Source organism: Paramormyrops kingsleyae, chromosome 4 (genome assembly GCF_048594095.1).
Source record: "Paramormyrops kingsleyae isolate MSU_618 chromosome 4, PKINGS_0.4, whole genome shotgun sequence".
NCBI lineage: Eukaryota > Metazoa > Chordata > Actinopteri > Osteoglossiformes > Mormyridae > Paramormyrops > Paramormyrops kingsleyae.
The window spans coordinates 10,695,979-10,715,364 of record NC_132800.1 but is presented as its reverse complement, the minus strand read 5'-3'; the positions used below and the strand labels follow the sequence as shown (position 1 = coordinate 10,715,364).

Sequence of the window (19,386 nt, the reverse complement as noted above, 5' to 3'; positions counted from 1 at the left end):
ATTAATTAATAATGATTTTATTTCTAATGGTAGATATAATTCATGGCACATTTAATTAACGATATTTTTATTTCCCATTTTAAATAATTCATGACACATTTAAGTAATAATGTATCTTTATATTTCCCATTTTAAACAATTCATGGCACATTTAATTAATTAATTAATGGTGTATTTATTTATTTAATTTTGGCACTCTTAGCCCTCCATATTGGAAGAGATATTTTGTTGTGATGCTTTTGTTAATTTTCTATTGAAATTAAAGCACGTTTTCTACATATCCCATGTTATTTTTTCTCTTATGAGGTGAATTACCAAAACACTCCATCCATCTGCTCCTGGTCCGGCCCTTCTGTCAAATTTTAGAACCCTCTGCGGCCCACGAGTCAAAAAGTTTGTCCACCCCTGTGCTATCCTATCAATATGGGCCAACATTTCTAAAGAATGCTTTCAGCACCTTGTTGAATCAATGCCACGTAGAATTAAGGCAGTTCTGAAGGCGAAAGGGGGTCAAACACCGTATTAGTATGGTGTTCCTAATAATCCTTTAGGTGAGTGTATATATAATCATTATAATAATAATTGTTTTGCCAAGCGGGACGGAACAGAGACAAAGGCACAGACTTCAGGGTATCGGGGAATACAAGGTTTAATTACAGGTAAGGCAGGCAAAACGCAGACGGACAATACAATAACCGGACTGGGGAAACATCCATTTACCATTCCACATGAGGTTAATGAGGGGGCGTGGCACACGGAAGGAGCGGACGATCGGGGCAGGACACATTGTTTTTATTTTTTAACTTTACACATTGTTTGGATACATTTTTTTTCTTAATTCACAAATTACTGTTTTGATAAATGTGCTTATGTGCTTAGATGTGTTTAGTATATGCTCTTATTGTTTTATCCTGATCATTTTGTGTTTAAATGCTAAAAAAAAAAAACATATTTAGGTGTAATTTTCTGGGGCTGGAAACCAATTAATTGGTTTTCCATTATTTGTTATAGGGAAAATTCGATCAGAACTCGAACTTTTTAGGATTTGAACATAACGGATTAAGTTCAAGCTCTGATGTACCACTGTATATATATTTTATTTATTTTTTTACAAACTGCGCCCTGGTTCTTCTCTGATTCTCATTAATGAAGGACTTCTTCCTTGCTTTCTGGGACTTCAGTCCTGCTTCTAGGTGCCCGATTCAAACTGTCCTAGCAGTGCACTTCACACCTGCACTTAATGTTTCCCATTCCTTTTGAAGGTCACTTGATGTCATCCTACGACTCATGAGAAACTGTCAGGTAAGTTAACGGTCATCTCTGACATTAGAACGTTGCTTCTGCCCTTTACCTGGCTGGTTTCTGGTCATTCCCAGTGTCTCCTGCTTCACCTTATTCTTGTTACTGCTGTCTTAGAAATTTTGAACCTGGAAGCAACCTGCTGCTAAGTGTAGTCTTCTGTTACGCTATATTATGTTTAAAAACACAGAGTGCTTTCTTAAATTTTTCCGCATCTCTTGTAATCTTATTCCTAAATTTTGTGGATTTAAAAAAAAAAAAACACTTAAACTCATCAGGATTGCATTTCATTACATTTTAATCAGAGAGAAAAACAGTCATTTTGCATGTTTATTCTGTTTGTCAAACCCAGTCACTTATTTTGTCTAAATACGTATCACTTCAAATGGTCATACTGGTTAAAAAGCTGAGATTTTACCTTTTTGCCATGGAGAAGCAGCGACATGTGACACTCTGATAAGGTAAAAATGATTCCTCCAGCACACAGTGAGCTATCCCAGCATGCACAGGGACACAGAGGAGTTTTGACTATGAAGCCTAAACCCTGGGCAGAGGGGTTCAGTGAATGAGGAGGTGAAGCTGTACAGGAGGGTCAGTCCATCAGAGGAGACTCTGTAGAAGGACAGAGTACCAGCCGCCCAGTCCAGATACACTCCTACTCTGCGGGAGCCTGAGGGCTCTATGGGTATGACAGCTGGTTTATTATTGTGCCGGACAGCGTAACTGTCAGGAGAGCAGAAAAGCAACCATGACTTGTCATTTAATCCAAGCCCACAGTCAGTACTGTCTCCTTTCCTCCCGATTCCTTTATAAGTCACTCCTATCCGGGCTCCACGTCCACTCCACTCAGCTTCCCAGTAACAGCGACCAGTCAGACTCTCTCTGCACAGAACTTGGCACCAGTAGTCAAATCTCTCTGAATGATGAGGATATGACTGCTCTGCCCCCCCTGTCACCTTCCTGTTCCCCCCAGACAGAGACAGGAGTCTGTTTGCTGTGTTGGGGTCCAGCGTCAGCTGGCAGGAGTCTGTAGGCAAGAGGAAGAGCGATTAATCCCATCACGAAGCCCAGCGTCTCCATCATCATCACTGTCACACCTCACACACTCACTAACACAGAACTGGCTCCAATACACACATTTTATTCCCAATATACTCATGTAGCCGCCCGAGTCTGCAGCGCTCCGGCTGCCCCCTGCACTGTGAGACGCCGCGCTGAGAGACTCGCTGGGGACCCAACTGCACTTTAGCCTGCGCTCTATTATTCTGTACGATACATAAAATATAAAACCAGCACAGTATCCCCTAATGAAGTAGGAATTCAAGTATGTGAAATAGCTCAGGAAATGTCGGATGGCAGTGCGACGCCAATGGGAAAACTTGCCGAAATGCTGTGCATGCTAAATTAACAGGCTGAATTACAGGTAAATAAAACTATGAACAACATTCATCAAAAACATAAGAAAATTAAAAAAATAAAATATATAAAATATAAAATTATACACCAAAGATTACCACTAAAAGTTAATTTGTCTTTACATCAAAATATGAACATCCTGGGAACCACTTTTTGTTTTTAATTACCAATTAAAATGACCATTTTTCAATAAGGAACTAGTCATATTTAGACACAAACCTGCCCTGTTTGTAAAAAATGGGAAAAAAAGAGACTGAGAAATGAAATTAAGTGATTTTCTGTTTTGGTGGATCTTTGGATGTTTTCTAAAATCACACTCATGCAGAAATTCACCTGAATGCATGCAAATCCATCTACATGCAGAACAAAAAAAACATAACCACATCACAATAATTGCGTGAATGTATAATCACATACCTACGGAAGAGGATTAGGGCCACCATGAAAATATTATTTGAATTCAGACTTTAATGTTAGAATTCTGAGTTTAGAAAAAAAAGTCAGAATTCTGAGATTAAAGTCAGAATTCTGAGGAAAAAGTCACACATAGTGACTAAGCTCAGACTTGCCGACACCAATCGAACACCGATTTTTCCTCTGATCTGGGGGTTTTGTCTCCAAAATCTGTTGTCAAGTAGAAAATCATGGCTAAAATACTGTAGTGTGAACTTAGCTTAAGGATGCAGATAAAAGGCTACTGTTGCTACTGTGTGGCACCAAAAGTTCCTGCTACCCAAACAAAGCGAGGGCAGCCTGGGCCCTCACCCCCCCTCTCCCTGCTTTCAGAATTACACTGCAAATTAAATCACTTGGACACGTACTGTAACAGCACAAAGGTGACTAATATTACGACACCGTTCGGTTCTGCAGTGACAGTCTTCACCCTCACCCCTCCTTTCCTGAGTAACCGTGCGTTCACACCGCCGGCGGCGAGAGCGTCAAAATTCGCCCTGGCCGCCCTGCCTACGACGCTGTACAGAGATTTTTGGACGCTTTGACGTAGATTGAATGCTTGTCTTGTATTTAAAGGGGCCGCAAATCAAACAAGCTTGTTAATCTTGTGCAGACTGACCACAAGGAGGGTATAAGATAACCTCATGAAATATATTGAATGTGAAAGTAAGAAATTGATCGATGGAAATAACTTTGTTGTAGTTACATGTTTTCTTTCAATTAAAAGCCATTTGTGTGGTGTGTAATTTTTATGTTCATGGTTAAGTGCTAGTCTAATTTCAGTATTATAGGAGACATGTATTTACTAGTCTTGGTCTTTAACATTAATTAATTAATTAATAATCCAATGTGTTTTGATATGTCAGAATATTCTGCAGCAGTAACAGCTTTGCATGCTCTGGCGCTAAAGTCAGCTTGAAATTCCCGCTTATTTTCAGAAAATACATAACGTTAATGCACATTAGAAACTCACCAGGAACCCCAACAATCTCGGACACCTCGGTCCATGCATCATTTTTTTTAATTTATGTCCCTGTATGCAAACAGGGACACGTCGTAAATTACTGGCAAACCCGCCACAGCAATTATTAACCTCTCCTCCATTCTGCATGGGATCTTCTTCTTTGTTGCTTGATGGCGGTCGGCCATGGGAACTAATGTGGTCGGAACCAAAGTTTACAGGACTGCGTTATCTGGAATCTGCTCAAGCGGTGGACTTCTACATTTCGATTGGTTGCCGCCTAATCGCGTCATAGCTCATTACCATAAAGTTGACCAGATTTCAACTCTCCTTGACGCTCTCGCCGTCCAAGATGCACCGCGCCGCTGCTCGCCGCATCTCACCAGGGGCTCACATTGAAAATGAATGACTTCCGGCGACTTTGACGCTCTCGCCGCCGGCGGTGTGAACGCACGGCTAAGTTCCTTTGTCTCTGCAGTTGTCTGCCCTTCACTCTGCACTTCACTACTGTAACTGCTGACTGAGCAGCGCAAAATGTCCTCACCACTCTGAACTCAGCTGGATATAAGTAAATTGGAGAAAATATATCAGTTTTTATGAAGAATTGAGAAGGAATGGTGATGTTTTACTACAAAAAGTACATGAAAGAATTAGGAACCCTAATAAACGCTTAAGCGTACATCCAATCTTAGGTACTGAAGAATTCTCCAGAGAGCATTTCATTTGACCAGAAATGTAATCTCGTCGTAGAGAATGATGTTGATGAAGATGTAAATGATGCAGTTACGACATCACAGAAGCACGTGACAGACTGCCCTCATTCACATATAGCTAAAGAAATATCTAAATGAATAAAAATAATATTAACCATGAAAAAATAATTTATCTTTATGAAAGTATTACCAAAATATCTTAAGACATGAAAATGTGAATGTGTCTGTCATTCTGAGAAGAGCCGTTCTTTAGGTTTTAAATGACATCTATCTCAGCAGTGATGAATCAAAAATCTTAATTTTGTATTATTGGATCCCAGTGCTGCATTCAGCATGGTTGACCATAAGATAATATTACATAATAGCATAAGAGCATATTACACCGGTCCTTAAATCACTGTACTGGCTTCCTGAGTGTGACAGGATTGGATTTTAAATATTATTCTTCTGTACAAAACACTAATTGGGCTCAAACCTAAATGCATTTCTGATTTCCTTGAACATTATGCAGCATGCAGACCCCTGAGGGCATCTGGGAAAGGTTTATTCATTGTCCTAGAATCAAAACCAAGCAGGGTTGAAGCAGCTTTTAGTCTCGATGCTCCAAATGTACCGTACCTGGTGCAGTGGAAAACCGCCCTGAATGAACTTGCCTTGCTTTGCAATTGGATCTAAAGGCTCCTGACATAAACAGCCCATGTAAATGTGAAAGACCAGGAGACAGCGGGAGAGAGAAAGAGAAGCTCCACTAGCAGAAGAAAACGAAAGACAATAAAACACACTCCACCTCATACAGGGAGAGAGAAGTGTGTGTGTGAACAGACTCACATTGTAAGAATTCTGCTCTGGTCCTGGGCACTAATACCGGAAGGATGGTGTCTTTGGTAACTAGGAGGAGAGAGAGAAACAGGGATGTGAGTAAAAGGAATTTACTTGTGGGAGATGGACTTCACTCACTGTGGAGACAACAGCAGTAGGGTATTATAATTATGAGGGACAATAACAGGCATTTTAACAAGCTGCAAATCAAGTTACACATAATACAGATTTTTGGATGCTATGATGCAGAAGAAACATAATTCCTGTGATCTGGGTTTTGCAGCCTGTAGAATGTGGAGCTCATTCATCAGTTTTCAGATTTAGTCTTATTGGAAACAGAAACTGACTTGGTCACACAAACGTGAGGCTGACTGTACTGCATACTCTCTCTGCACGGTCTATATTAACATGAACAGACTGAAAAATGTATTTATTTATTAACCTGTGTGATGGATCTCTGCTGTTTTCTTTTTGCAAACATTTTCCAGTTGATCCTTCAGTTCAGAAACCACCTTCCTCACGTTCTCAAAAGAGCAGCGTGGATAGACAGAGATTTTGGGTCCACATCCAGCTTCAGGGACAACAGGAAGACCCTGGCACCTCTACAGACACACAGTCTGATTAAAGAGCTTCATCAAAACAAATGTGTATTGTATTCGAATGAACAGGACCATTAACATCTGACAAATGACAGACTAGTTGAAATACAAATGAGAACATTTGAATACTCTGTTTTTCTTATTGTCAAAGTGACTGTTCTGTTACCTGGAGGAAATGGATGTGATCCTCTGTGTGTGAAAGCTGCTCCAGCTCAGAGTGTCTCCTCTTCAGCTCATCAATATCCTGCTTCAGTCTCTTCAGGTCTCCTTCAGCCTGACTCACTGCAGCCTTCTCCTGATCTCTGATCAGCTTTGTCACCTCAGAGCGTCTTCTCTCAATGGAGCGGATCATCTCAGTGAAGATCCTCTCACTGTCCTGTACTGCTGACTGTGCTGATCTCTGTTGGTGATACAGGGAGCAGAGGACAGTAAATTACAATTGGCCCCTTTTGAGACTCCAGAGAGCCTCATTGTACAATAGTGATGTGAGCTGACAGGAGGTATAAAAACAGCACAGGGCTGGGGTTTGGAGCGTCACCATGCTGGATGCCTCAGGTACTGAAACCCAGCCAGCACTGATTGGAAATGATCCCTCATTAAGCTCATACACTGTCAGCTGCATGGATTTGGCAGAGACTGGTGGCAGGTTGGTTGTCACCATTGTGTCTCAGTTTAATTGGTAACTTTATGGTGTTTATTTCCATTGCACAGGTATATGGAAACTTGCTTTTTCTGAAAAGAGCCTTAAATGGCATTTTTCCAAATAAGTAGGATAACCCCTGTAATCCCAGGTTAGTTAAACCCTGTTTGTGAGAATGAGCCCGGATCGCTTGCAGGAACCACGTCCCCTGGCTCAATGTATCTCACCTGAATACTGACAGCTGTTTCCTTTTACTCCTGGTTACTGGTAGTATAAAATCCGGTAAACTGGGTAAACCGGCTTTATCAATGTGAGGTTTCATCTTATTATGCTAGACTGCTGAGTTTCTCTGCCCCGGTTCTCCCTGGTTGGTGAGGTTCCTCCTGTGACCCTTTGTGTGCCTGATCTCCCAGACCCTCCCACCCAAGCGACTGCTGATCCCGACCCCCATCTAGGTGTGCCTGAGTGTCTCACCTTCACCGTGTCCCCATGAGTGTTTGCCTTTTCCCTCACTCCCCAGGGTAGATTACCCCGCTTTCCGATCTCTGTTACCAACCCCAACTTTGATTCCCGTAATGTGATTTGGCTCTTTGACTGCACCCTGTTTGGGTGCCCTGTGTTGAATCTTTTGTTGAAAAGGATCCCTTTAATACAGTAGAATAGTGAATTGTTAATGTTATATATTTGTTGCAGTTTGTGTGCTGTGTAATTTCGCCAACAGATGGCAGTGTCATTTTTTTCTTTTAGGGCAATAGAGGGTGGCGTCACCGCTCGCAAAAGGAGAGAGATGTACTAGATTTTTCGAAAAAGGAAAAAAGCAAGTGAGCTAGTTTGTGTATTGCAGCGGTTTTATTTCTCAGTAAAATCAGTTTAAACGGAACCTTCGATTCGGACATTCCTTCATTTTTTTTCTACCTACGAAGGAGGTACGGTTAAATTCCCAACACCCTGTTCCTGTTCTGTCTCATGACACTGTTATCTGGCTCCTTTGTCCCACCAAACCTCTGACCCAGAGTAACCCACAGTGACCTTAGTATGATTAATCTGCACAGCTCTATATATCTGTTGACTCTGGGGAAGAGTCTTGATCCAAGATTTTCACAAGCCAGCTGTTATCTTCTCTTCAGGTTCATACTCACTGTGAATGAGGCCACAGCCTCTCTCAGCTCCTGCAGCTCCTTCTCTCTCATCTGGATTCTCTGCTGAAATTCCTTCTGTGTTTCACAAATTTGTTTCTAAAGACAGGAAACAAGATGACAAAATAAGTTTGTTTCATTAGCTGAGATCATATTAATTAATCATCCTGTCCAGGGTGGACCCCAGCCTTGGGCCCTATGCTGCCTGGGAAAGGATCCAGGTCCCCATGACTCTGACTGGGATAAGTGGTTAGGCGATGGATGGATGGATGGATGGATGGATGAATATTCTTAAATGATTGATTGGCTGTAAGTAGGATACACTGGACACAGACCCTTTGACTCACCACCATTGTACTGAGCAGTTGTTTTTGCACTTGTGACCCTCTGTTATCTTTAGCAAGTCTGGCTACTTTCCTCTGACTTCTCTCATTAACAAGGTATTTTCACCCACAGACCCACCACAGGTGTTTATGATTATTAAAACATTACATGTTTTCAGTCTCTGAAATATGAGGAGAAAACTCTGAAGGAGCTGGAGCCCTTTCTTTGGAACAGTGTGGATCCGTCCTCCATTACTGCTTATCCTGTACGGGGGGGTGGGGGAGCCTGGAGCCTGTCCCAGGGGGCACAGGGCGGGGGGCACGATGGATAGGATACTAGTTTATAGCAGAGCACACACTCACACACACAATCACACACTAAGTACAGGGGACACGATGGATAGGATACTAGTTTATAGCAGAGCACACACTCACACACACAATCACACACTAAGGACAGAGGACACGATGGATAGGATACTAGTTTATAGCAGAGCACACTCACACACACAGTCACACACTAAGGACAGGGGACACGATGGATAAGATACTAGTTTATAGCAGAGCACACACTCACAGACACAATCACACACTAAGGGCAGCTTAGAGATCCCAATCGGCTGACCACATGTTTTCGGTCTCTGAAGGACGAGGAGAAAACTCATGTTGGGGGAACATGCAAACTTCACATACAGAGTGGGGGGGGACAAGAAACAAGCCCACAGACTGAGACCCCACACCTCCCCACAGTCACACAGACTTTTAGGAAATATTTAAAGTCACAATTTCATGCTACAGAATTTTGAATTATTATAAACTTCATTTTCAAGAACTGTGTTGGAATTTTAGCTGACTTTCAGAATGTTAACTTACAGGATTCACCTGTTTCCTCACCCTTTACCTAAGCAGGTGTGATCTCTGTGCCTTCAAAGCAGACACACTCACTTGCCTATATTTACATTTACATTTCTAGTATTTAGCAGATACTGTTGCCAAAACTGACAAATGAATTATGCAAACATCACACTGCAAACACACAGCTGTCAAGGTGTTGCTTAGGCACAAGTGCAGCTAGGCTGATATTTCTGAGATCTGCAGGTATATGACAGGGGCTTGGGGCTAAGGCTGGGTTAGGGTTAGGTATGGATGGTCCTGGGACTTTCCTGCAGAACCTAGGGGCTTGATGGTGGTAGCAGGAGATCCTTAAACCCTTAGCAGGTGAAAGTCTCCCAACCTGAGGAGAGGTTCACCGGAGCCCCAGTGCTTTACAGGAAATGTATGTCCTGGGTCCAAGGCCAGAGTCCCCAGGCTGGGTGGACGTCCTTCATCCCTAAGCTGGGGAAAGAGGCTCCCAACCCAGGGAGACTTTCAGTGGAACCCTGGTGTTCCATGGGTCTTGAAACCAGGACTTCCTTGAATCCTTACCTGGAGAAAGAGGCTCCAGAGCCCTGGCCTCCAAACCTGGAAGTGCCCTGAGCCTTTGCCTGAACCTTGGCCCTAGAGCCAACTTTAACTCTGGCCCATAGACTTAAGGGGTGGTTAAGGGGTGCATAGAAATCCCCAATTGAAGGGATTTTAGACAAAGGTTTAGGGGCATGATCAGGGATCACTTATGAAATACTGACTTCTTTTCTTAACTTTGTTTTTAATTTAATTTTGGACAGGAATCATGTGTCATGGCTGCACTTGGAAAAAAAATTATAAAACATTGTTATTCTCAGAATCAAGTTCAATGTTTTCCTGGATAAAATAATCGGTCCATTTCCATCAAAGTTTCTGTCCTTTTCATTATTCCAGTCTTAACATAAAGGTTATTGTCGTGCCGCACCAGGGAAGCAAGAGCAGGGAGACGGCTGATCGGGAAATACGAGGTTTAATGAAACAGAATGGCACGCAAACGCAGACAGACAATACAATGACCGGACCGGGGAAGCAAATGGAAACCCGGACTAAATACAGAGGACTAATGACAACAACCAGAAACAGCTGATCACACGGGGATTCCACTCGGGGTTAACGAGGGGGCGTGGCACACGGAAGGAACGGACGATCGGGGCAGGACAATTATGCTTTCCATATCAAACATCTCCTTAACAATACTGATCCATTCAGACACTGTGGGTGGTTTTTCAGTAAGCCGTCTCATTGTGAATGCTCTCTTGCTTCCTGCTAGCAGAACCTTTAACAAGTATTTATCTTGGTTGTACTATTCCTTAGGTAGCTAACAGAGGTACAAAAATACAAAAGTATTATAAAATACTTCATTACAGTACGGTTGAATAACTAGACAAGTTCAAAAAATATGTGGTCTACCATTACTGACCCGCATTGGCTCCAGGAAGGACAAAGAGTTTTAACCATTCTCCCCTGTTGTTTAGCTGTTATAAAACATCTACACATCACCAGCATACACAGAAACCTTGTGTTTTCTTTCCCTTATTGTTACACCCTCTACAGAGAGATCGTGTCTTACAGCTTTGGACAGCAGTTCTATATACAAGTTATAAAGGGTCGGTGAGAGCCGATACCCCTGCTTCGTCCCTCTCTCCAGGGTGATAATGTGTCATATGTGTCCAGTCATTTTAATTCTGGCAGTTGGGGCTGAATATATTTATTTAATTCACTGTATAAATTCCACACTAAACCCAAACTTTCTCATGACCTGGTATAAATATTCCCAGCATACAGAATCAGATGCCTTCTGTTAGGGCTGGGCGATATCAAATCGCGATTAAATCGCGCATGCGCAATAATCACTAGGGCTTCAGATAACATTTGGCGGTGCGCCAGCTTTTTTGTGCTATACGGACATTTATTTACGAGTGGAGCGGTGAGAATTTCCGCTCCTTGCTCGCGAGGCTGTTGGCTCCGCCCGCTCCTTCGCTCTAATTCGCATTAAGCCGCTCGGCTCAACAGCGCTCCTCGTTCCACTAAAATTTCCTCCCGCTCCAGTCAAATCGCTCCAATTTAAAAGAGGGACAAATAATCTGCATGCCTAACAAATGTCACCTTAAACCGAAGCCTTATGTCATAAAGAAATATGAGCAACGGCAACATTGCCAGTCAGAACAGAAAATATTTATAAAATATAATTTTTAAGCAACTTATACGCAACAACGGACAGGTTTGGTAACGGCATTCCATACAAAAATAGGCTAAAAAATAAAGGAATCAGTGGGCTTAATAGCCTAAAGAATATACAGGCACGTTTTAAATTCCTGTTTTTTTCTGTTGATGTAGCACGTCTCTAAACTAAAATTTCACTTGACAGCGTTACGTGAAATAAAAAAAAAATCTTATTAGACCTACTTTGAATGACAAAACGAATTTATTTGATTACCAATATTTACTTTATAGTCTTTTATACTTTACTTTATAGACTTGATATGCTACAATCATATAAAACTTGCTCACGTTTTGCTCTGGTTTCCGCCTTTTCGCGTACACTGTAAAAAAATCTACCGTAAAATAACAGTCAAAAGTCTGCCAGGTCCTGAAGACCAATAGTGCTGATGTATATTTGCATAGCATGACAGGGACAGCCTTCTTTTAAACTTTTAGCCGTGATGGTGATGAATAGGGCAACAGTATACATTCCCCAGCCACGTTGCCTAATAACTGCTGCCACAGAAGTGGATTCTTTTCGGATGTTGTTGGTTGGTTACGGTGGTCCCTAGAGACAACACACACACAAAAGAAAAAGCAAAAACAAAATGAAAATGCACTGCAAATTAAAAAACACACACAAAAGAAAAAGCAGAAACAAAATGAAAATGCACTGCAAATTAAAAAAACACACGCAAAAGAAAAAGCAGAAACAAAATGAAAATGCACAGCAAGTAGACAATCCCAAACCGGAAGTGCTCCACCACGCTAGGGGGCGCGGTGAGCTGTCGCTACACAGTAGTGATGGTGATGGGAAGTTCCACTGAATTAACTGATTTGATTCTTTCGAGCTGTCCGTTGTAATGAATCGAAAATCGATTCTGTGATTCACTTTTTTTTCCGTCTTTTTTGCGCCTGACCGTATGACTCAACGAATCATGGGATCGGATAATAAATCAAACGGTGTCTCAAGGTTACGTTATTTGACTGAAAGATGGGGCTGGTGTTCAACAAAAATGTTCAGCTTGACTATTCACAATAAAAAAACAATATATAAAAAGCAGAAAGGGTGTCGATGCTGAATAAACACGCGTGTATATATAGTTCTTATTTTCTTTACTTTAGCCAAATTCATGTGCATGAGTATCAAGGACTACATCACAGTTAACAACTGCAATATTACCAATACAATCACACACACATACAATGAGCATGAGTAAATACGTTGCATACGTTGTTGTGTAAACGTCAAAGTTAATAAATATCTTTGGTTTTTTATGAAAGACATATGGTTTTATTATGCAGAAATGCAATAATTTACTGTTGTGATAAATGATGAACACAGGGCTGCCAACTCTCACGCATTTGGCGTGACACTCACGCTTTCGGACTCTCACGCTCGCTCGATTATTTCTCTCCAAGATTATTTGTTCCTCTTTAAAATTGGAGCGATTTGATTGGAACGAGAGGAAATTTTAGTGGAGCGCGGAGCGGTGTTGTGCCAAGCGGCTTACTGCGAATTAGAGCGAAGTAGCGGGCGGAGCCAACAGCCTCGTGAGCAAGGAACGGAAATTCTCACCGCTCCACTCGTAAATAAATGTCAATATAACACAGAAAACCTGGCGCACCGCCAAATGTTGCGCCTGTCATATGAAGCCCTAGTGATTATTGCGCATGCGCGATTTGATATCGCCCAGCCCTACCTTCTCTGTATCTAGGCTGACTAACACTGTTATCTTTAACAAGTCTGGCTATTCTCCTCTGACTTCTCTCATTAATAAGGTATTTTCACCCACAGACCCACCACAGGTGTTTATGTTTATTGCACCATTCTCAGTAAACTCTACACACTGCAGTGTGTTAAAATCCCAGGATGGTGGCTGTTTCTGAGATGCTGGACCCACAGCATTTGGCAGCAACAATCACACCACAGCCTCTTAGCTCAGACATCTTAGCCATTCAGATGCTCAGCAAATAGTAAGTGAACCTCTGAACCCTGTTTGCTTACTGTATGTATCCAGCTGCAGCCACATGATTCACTGTTTAAAGGAGTTTTCAGTAGGAATTCCATGACAACTTTTTACACTTTATAACAGCATCTTGCATTTCTAGTTAATTTTTCCTTCACTTTCCCAAACCAGACTTCATCTTGGTGTCTTCATAGCAAATAAACTGAAATGCACTAAGACAAAAGGCATTTTTATTTCAAATAAATTTTACAAGTTATATGAGTATTTCTGGCCTGACCTGTATCTCCTCCCTTTGTGCAGCAGTTGAGACGGTATCATGGCCTCGGTGTTCGTACATCGTACAGAGATGACAGATACACTGCTGGTCGGTACGGCAGTAGACCTCCAGGGGTTTGTCATGGTGGGAACAGACCTTGTCCTGCAGACGTCCAGTGGCATCAGTCAGCTTGTGCTTCTTAAAAGCTGGAGACTCATAGTGAGGCTGGAGGTGAGTTTCACAGTAAGAGGCCAGACACACCAGGCAGGACTTGACAGCTTTGTGTTTTCTCCCAGTACAGACGTCACACTCCACATCTCCAGGTCCAGCATAATGGTCAGTGGGAGTAGCTGCTTGTAGTCCAGTCTTCTTCAGTTTCACCACCACTTCAGCCAGTATGGTGCTTCTGTTCAGAACAGGTCTGGGTATGAAGGTCTGTCTGCACTGGGGGCAGCTGTAAACTCCAAGATGATCCTCTTGATCCCAGCAGTCCTTAATGCAGCTCATACAGTAACTGTGTCCACAGGCTGTAGTCACTGGATCCTTCAGTTGATCCAGACAGACTGGACAGCTGAACTGGTTCGGATCCAGTGCGGAATTGGCTTCTGCCATTTTACCACAAACACTGATAGGATTCAGTTTCGTCGTCTGTGTGTGAGATTGAGAGGAACTTCCTGCTTCTCAGGCTGCAGTAGGTGTGGTTTTGGGCTGAGACCACATTGAGAAGAGCAGACTGGGCAAACACTGGACTTCAAGTTTAAGAGTAAAATATTACATTATACAAACTGTACACACAACAGACATTTATTTAGCTTTTATGCGTATAACTGTTACTGATTTCCCACAGACAAGCTATAATCTTAGGATTTGATTTTTTTTAGGTAGAAATTAGATTGAAAGGTATAAGAGAGCAGTTCTATTGAGAATGAATTTCTGTGTCTGTTTAGAAGATTGTCTTTGCTTCTTTCTGTAGATGAAACATATTTACTGGAAAAAAGTAATTTGTTTTGTATTTGAAACTATCATGTAGTATCAGGTATAACTTGTAGGTATGTGCAGTTATTGGTTAAGACATCGTTTTCATTAAACACTATTAAGTTAAAATCTCACATTTAAGCCACAAGTCAATGGACCACTTCAGCCAACCCCAGGAACAGAAAGATTAAATACTAGATAAAATATCCAACAAATACCAATAACCGCTTATCCAGTACAGTGTTATGGGACAGAGCCTGGAGCCAATCACAGGAAGCACAGGGCACAGGGCAGAGACACCCTGGATGGGATGCCAGTCCATCACAGGGCAAACACTCACTCACAGGCTGAGGACAATTTAAAGATACTAATTCACCAAACTGCATGATCTTGGACAGCAGGAGGAAACCTGAGGAAACCCACAGGAACACGGGGAGAACATGCAAGCTGTACATGCAGAACCAGGAGTGGGAACCAGACCCACAAGCCTGGAGGCGTGAAGTGAGAGCAGCTGGTCTGAAGTCCTGAAGGGAGCTGGAGCCCTTTCTTTGGAACAGTGTGGATCCGTCCTCCATTACTGCTTATCCTGTACAGGGGGGTGGGAGCCTGGAGCCTGTCCCAGGGGGCACAGGGCGGGGGGCACGATGGATAGGATACTAGTTTATAGCAGAGCACACACTCACACACACAATCACACGCTAAGGACAGGGGACACGATGGATAGGATACTAGTTTATAGCAGAGCACACACTCACACACACAATCACACGCTAAGGACAGGGGACACGATGGATAGGATACTAGTTTATAGCAGAGCACACACTCACACACACAATCACACGCTAAGGACAGGGGACACGATGGATAAGATACTAGTTTATAGCAGAGCACACACTCACACACACAATCACACGCTAAGGACAGGGGACACGATGGATAGGATACTAGTTTATAGCAGAGCACACACTCACACACACAGTCACACACTAAGGTCAGGGGACACGATGGATAGGATACTAGTTTATAGCAGAGCACACACACACACACAATCACACACTAAGGACAGCTTAGAGATCCCAATCGGCTGGCCACATGTTTTTAGTTTCAGAAGGATGAGGAGAAAACTCGTGTTGGGAGAACATGCAAACTTCACATACAGAGTGTCTATGGCGGGGGGGGGGGGACAAGCCCAGAGCCAAAGGTTACACCCTGAAACCTCCCCAAAAACACAGATACTTTTAGGATTTATTTAAAGTCACAATTTAATGCTACAGAATTATGAATTATGATGAACTCCATTTTCAAGAACTGTGCTGATATTTAAGCTGACTTTTAGAATGCTAATTTACAGGATTGACCTGTTTCCCCAACGTTTACCTAAGCAGGCGTGATCTCTGTGCCTTCAAAGCACACATAGTCACTTGCATATTTTTACATTTACATTTCTAGTATGTAGCAGAGACTGTTGCCAAAAATGAGGCAAACATCACATTGCAAACATGCAGCTGTCAATGTGTTGCCGAGGCACAAGTGCAGCTAAGCTGATATTTCTGGGGTCTGCAGGTATATGACAGGGGCTTGGGGCTAAGGCTGGGTTAGGGGTTAGGTATGGATGGTCCTGGGACTTTCCTGCAGCACCCCAGGGCTGGATGGAATTAGCGGGAGATCCTTAAACCCTTAGCAGGTGAAAGACGCTCCTAACCTGAGGAGAGGTTCACCAGAGCCCTCGTGCTTGATAGTAACTGAAGATCCTGGGTCCAAGCCCAGAGTCCCCGGGCTGGATGGACGTCCTTGATCCCCATGTACAGACCTTCTTATAAGAGGATTGTGTTCCTAAACCCCATCTTTTTAAGCTTGTCATGCTCATACTTTGACAATTTTGTTGCCTTTAGAAAGATTATTTGTATCTTCTCCTTTTTCATTTTTGTAATTGCGAAGTGTCTTTTAGACCAACCAGTTAGGTAATTCATAATGAAGGATATGATTTTATATTCCTGACACATTTCTTTGAATTTTTTTTCCCCCAGAAATCTGTTTTAGCATTGATGCAGCCAGACACATTCTTAAACTGATAACACAGAATGATAAGGGAAGTACAAAACTTAATTTGAACTATATACATTTGCAAGACCTCCAAATAAGGTGTGTAGTTCCTTCTGAAAGCTGAGGGGAAAGAGCCTATCTGCAGATTGGGGCCCCTCATACGGCTTTGGGAGGGACATATGGTCACCTCTTCATTGGTGGAAAAAGTCTAAACATTACAGAAAAAATAAATCAAGACGTCAAAATCACTGCGAATGATTAGTTCCCAATTTGCTCAAGTTTTAAGCTAAAGATGAAGTTAAATACATAATTGCTGTGGAACAACCGACAGAACAGGACCATGTAAAGACTTTTTATCAAAAAATAAGTTTGGCCCTGAGCCTAAAAATGAGACACATTTATATACACAAAACTGTCACATCGAGCGTCACTGTGCTGTTTGTTCCTCTCTGGATTCGACATTTTCTCTCGAATTCGTTGCTGGCAGAATGATCCTTCTTCATGCCCACAGCTGCCCTCCACCTCCTCCCAAGCTAAGAGCTGCTTCAGTCTCTCCTGCTGCCTGTCAGACATTTTCATTGGATCCATCTGGAAGCCTTTCCTGTTTAAACCCTCAGTCGCCTCTCCAGCACTTTCATAAAGCACACTGCAGATGATCAGAAACCCTCACCTCCCAGCTGGGTACGGGGTCTGGAAGCAGATGCCCTTCACTTTTAATGCTGCTTAACAAGGCCGTTTTCTTTCCTCTTCCTCAGTATATCTACCGCTTAGTCGTTAAGGTGCATCAAACACCCTAGTTTTTTTCCTTTTCACATGTCTTGCAAACGTATAAAATTTTGGGCAGATAGCATTTAGTTGATGGGGTCCTCCTGCCCTGCGATGGGTTGGCCCCCCATCCTGGGTTGTTCCCTGCCTTGCGCCCGTAGCCTCTGGGGTCATTCCGTACCTCCCACATCCCTAAATAAGACAAGTTTCAGAAAAAGGATGGACAGATAGATGGACGGATGGATGGATGGATGGATGGGTCCTCCTTCCTGAAGTTTTCACTAAGGCGGTAGCGGAATGCTCGGTAGCAGAATGCTCATGCAATGCAAATTACTTTTCTTATTGTCTTAATAAAAATTCATATTGATACTTACATATATATGGAAAGCGTGATGTCAAAGCATTATTTTAGGCAGGAATTTAATTTTTGTAAATTTTATCATAGGCAATAATTTTGACCGCCTGCAAGTTATTATGTGAAACTTAACTTTTAGTTTTGTAAAAGCCGACACAAAGCCCACATGGTTCAGTCCTGTCAAGCAAGAAACTTAATAATTTAATAATCACTATCGCAATAATATTCAATCATCTGTCATTTTTAAATTGATACTAAGATGTTTGGCCTATTGCCTTTAAGTCTTATTTTGTGCTATTGAAATTTTAAATACAAAGTAATACTGCAACATTTCAACATGTTCAAGTGAATTTCAACTATGAAAACCAAACCTGTTTTTGTTACAGTTGTTGAAGGCAAAAGAAAACAAGGCAGTCTGCTGAAATATTCAGACTAGGAAATGCCATTACTGAAGATGATACAGTGAAAAAAGGGGCACGTTTACCGACTTATCGACAGGGTTTGAGGTGCCTGATGTACCGTACTCAACTGGCAGAGAATCTCAGATAAATAAGTCAATATGGAAAGCGGTTAAGGTTGTGCTTGTGTATATGAATAAATTCTATGAGAAACCTGGAACACCAATTATAACACAAAGCAAAGCGTGTGAATGCATGTTGACATATCTAGAGAAGAACAGCAAGCTGCACAGCATTCCACTGCAAAGAAGGGCATCTCACACAACAAGAAGAAAATTCTTGAACCTGAAGTCGGAGAAAACATTTCCTCTTTGGCCTGTAAATTCCAAAAAGTTCATTAAGAACCCAGAAGACTTAACCTTCTTAAAATCAATGAAACGATCACTTGGCAACATTCCACAGGAAGGACAAAATATTGGCTGGCTGTGTGACACATTTGTTGAGCTCACAACACGCCTCAAAATGACACCTTCGCTGCAGGACATTTACACTATAGCACTGATTGAGGAAGCCTAGGGAGATAATTCAAAGGTTTCAACATCTTACGCCACTACAGACAGATCACATTGCAAGGGAACTGAGTCAGTAGCAGAGTCAATAAGACAGCAGTGGATTCCACCTGAAATGGCGACACTTCATTGGGACTTCAAGATCATGTCCTCACTGCATGGTAAATGTAAAACAGAAGAGGTTGTTACAGTAGGCAATGCTGACAGAGTACAGCTTCTTGGTGCACCTCAATTTCAGCTTGACATTTGACAACTCATTTTGTGACTTAGATATACTGTTCGTGGTGGATGGAATGTTCATCTGTAACTTGTGTCTTTATCAACGTCTGCTCTGATATGAAACTGTGAGTGAAGAAACGTCAGGAAGTTCCATCAGAGCATCACGACACCATCTTTGGTACATGACTGCGGAGATGGTGCCCCTGGCACTGTTTAGTACTAAGGTCCCAGACGCTGAATGCCAGAGACTCGCTGACAGATTGCTCACCATTAAGCCGGATACTGACGTTGTCGTGCCAGCCACCAGGTTTGGTATTTGGGAAGCCAAAATTACCAAGTGATCTTTCTGCAACCACAACACTAGCTGACCTG

At 42.3% G+C, this 19,386-nt stretch overlaps 1 protein-coding gene across 1 annotated transcript; it reads right to left on the bottom strand.

Moving 5' to 3' along the window:
- Window positions 1-633: 633 nt before the first annotated feature.
- On the bottom strand, window positions 634-14,359 carry LOC111833627 (tripartite motif-containing protein 16-like). Its single transcript, XM_023792117.2, has 6 exons — window positions 13,712-14,359; window positions 8,040-8,135; window positions 6,427-6,660; window positions 6,104-6,263; window positions 5,671-5,730; window positions 634-2,326 (listed from the first exon to the last, which is right to left on the bottom strand). The coding sequence occupies exons 1-6, from the start codon at window positions 14,300-14,302 to the stop codon at window positions 1,791-1,793; spliced, it is 1,677 nt and encodes a 558-aa protein (XP_023647885.2). The 5' UTR covers window positions 14,303-14,359; the 3' UTR covers window positions 634-1,790.
- Window positions 14,360-19,386: the final 5,027 nt, after the last annotated feature.

Coding starts and splice junctions, on each gene's coding strand:
- LOC111833627 (XM_023792117.2), bottom strand. CDS start 14,302: ATGGCAGAAGCCAATTCCGCACTGGATCCGAACCAGTTCAGCTGTCCA. Junction 6,264..6,426: donor ATCACATCCATTTCCTCCAG/GTAACAGAACAG, acceptor GTGTGTCTGTAG/AGGTGCCAGGGTCTTCCTGT. Junction 2,327..5,670: donor CAGAGCAGAATTCTTACAAT/GTGAGTCTGTTC, acceptor TCTTGCCTACAG/ACTCCTGCCAGCTGACGCTG.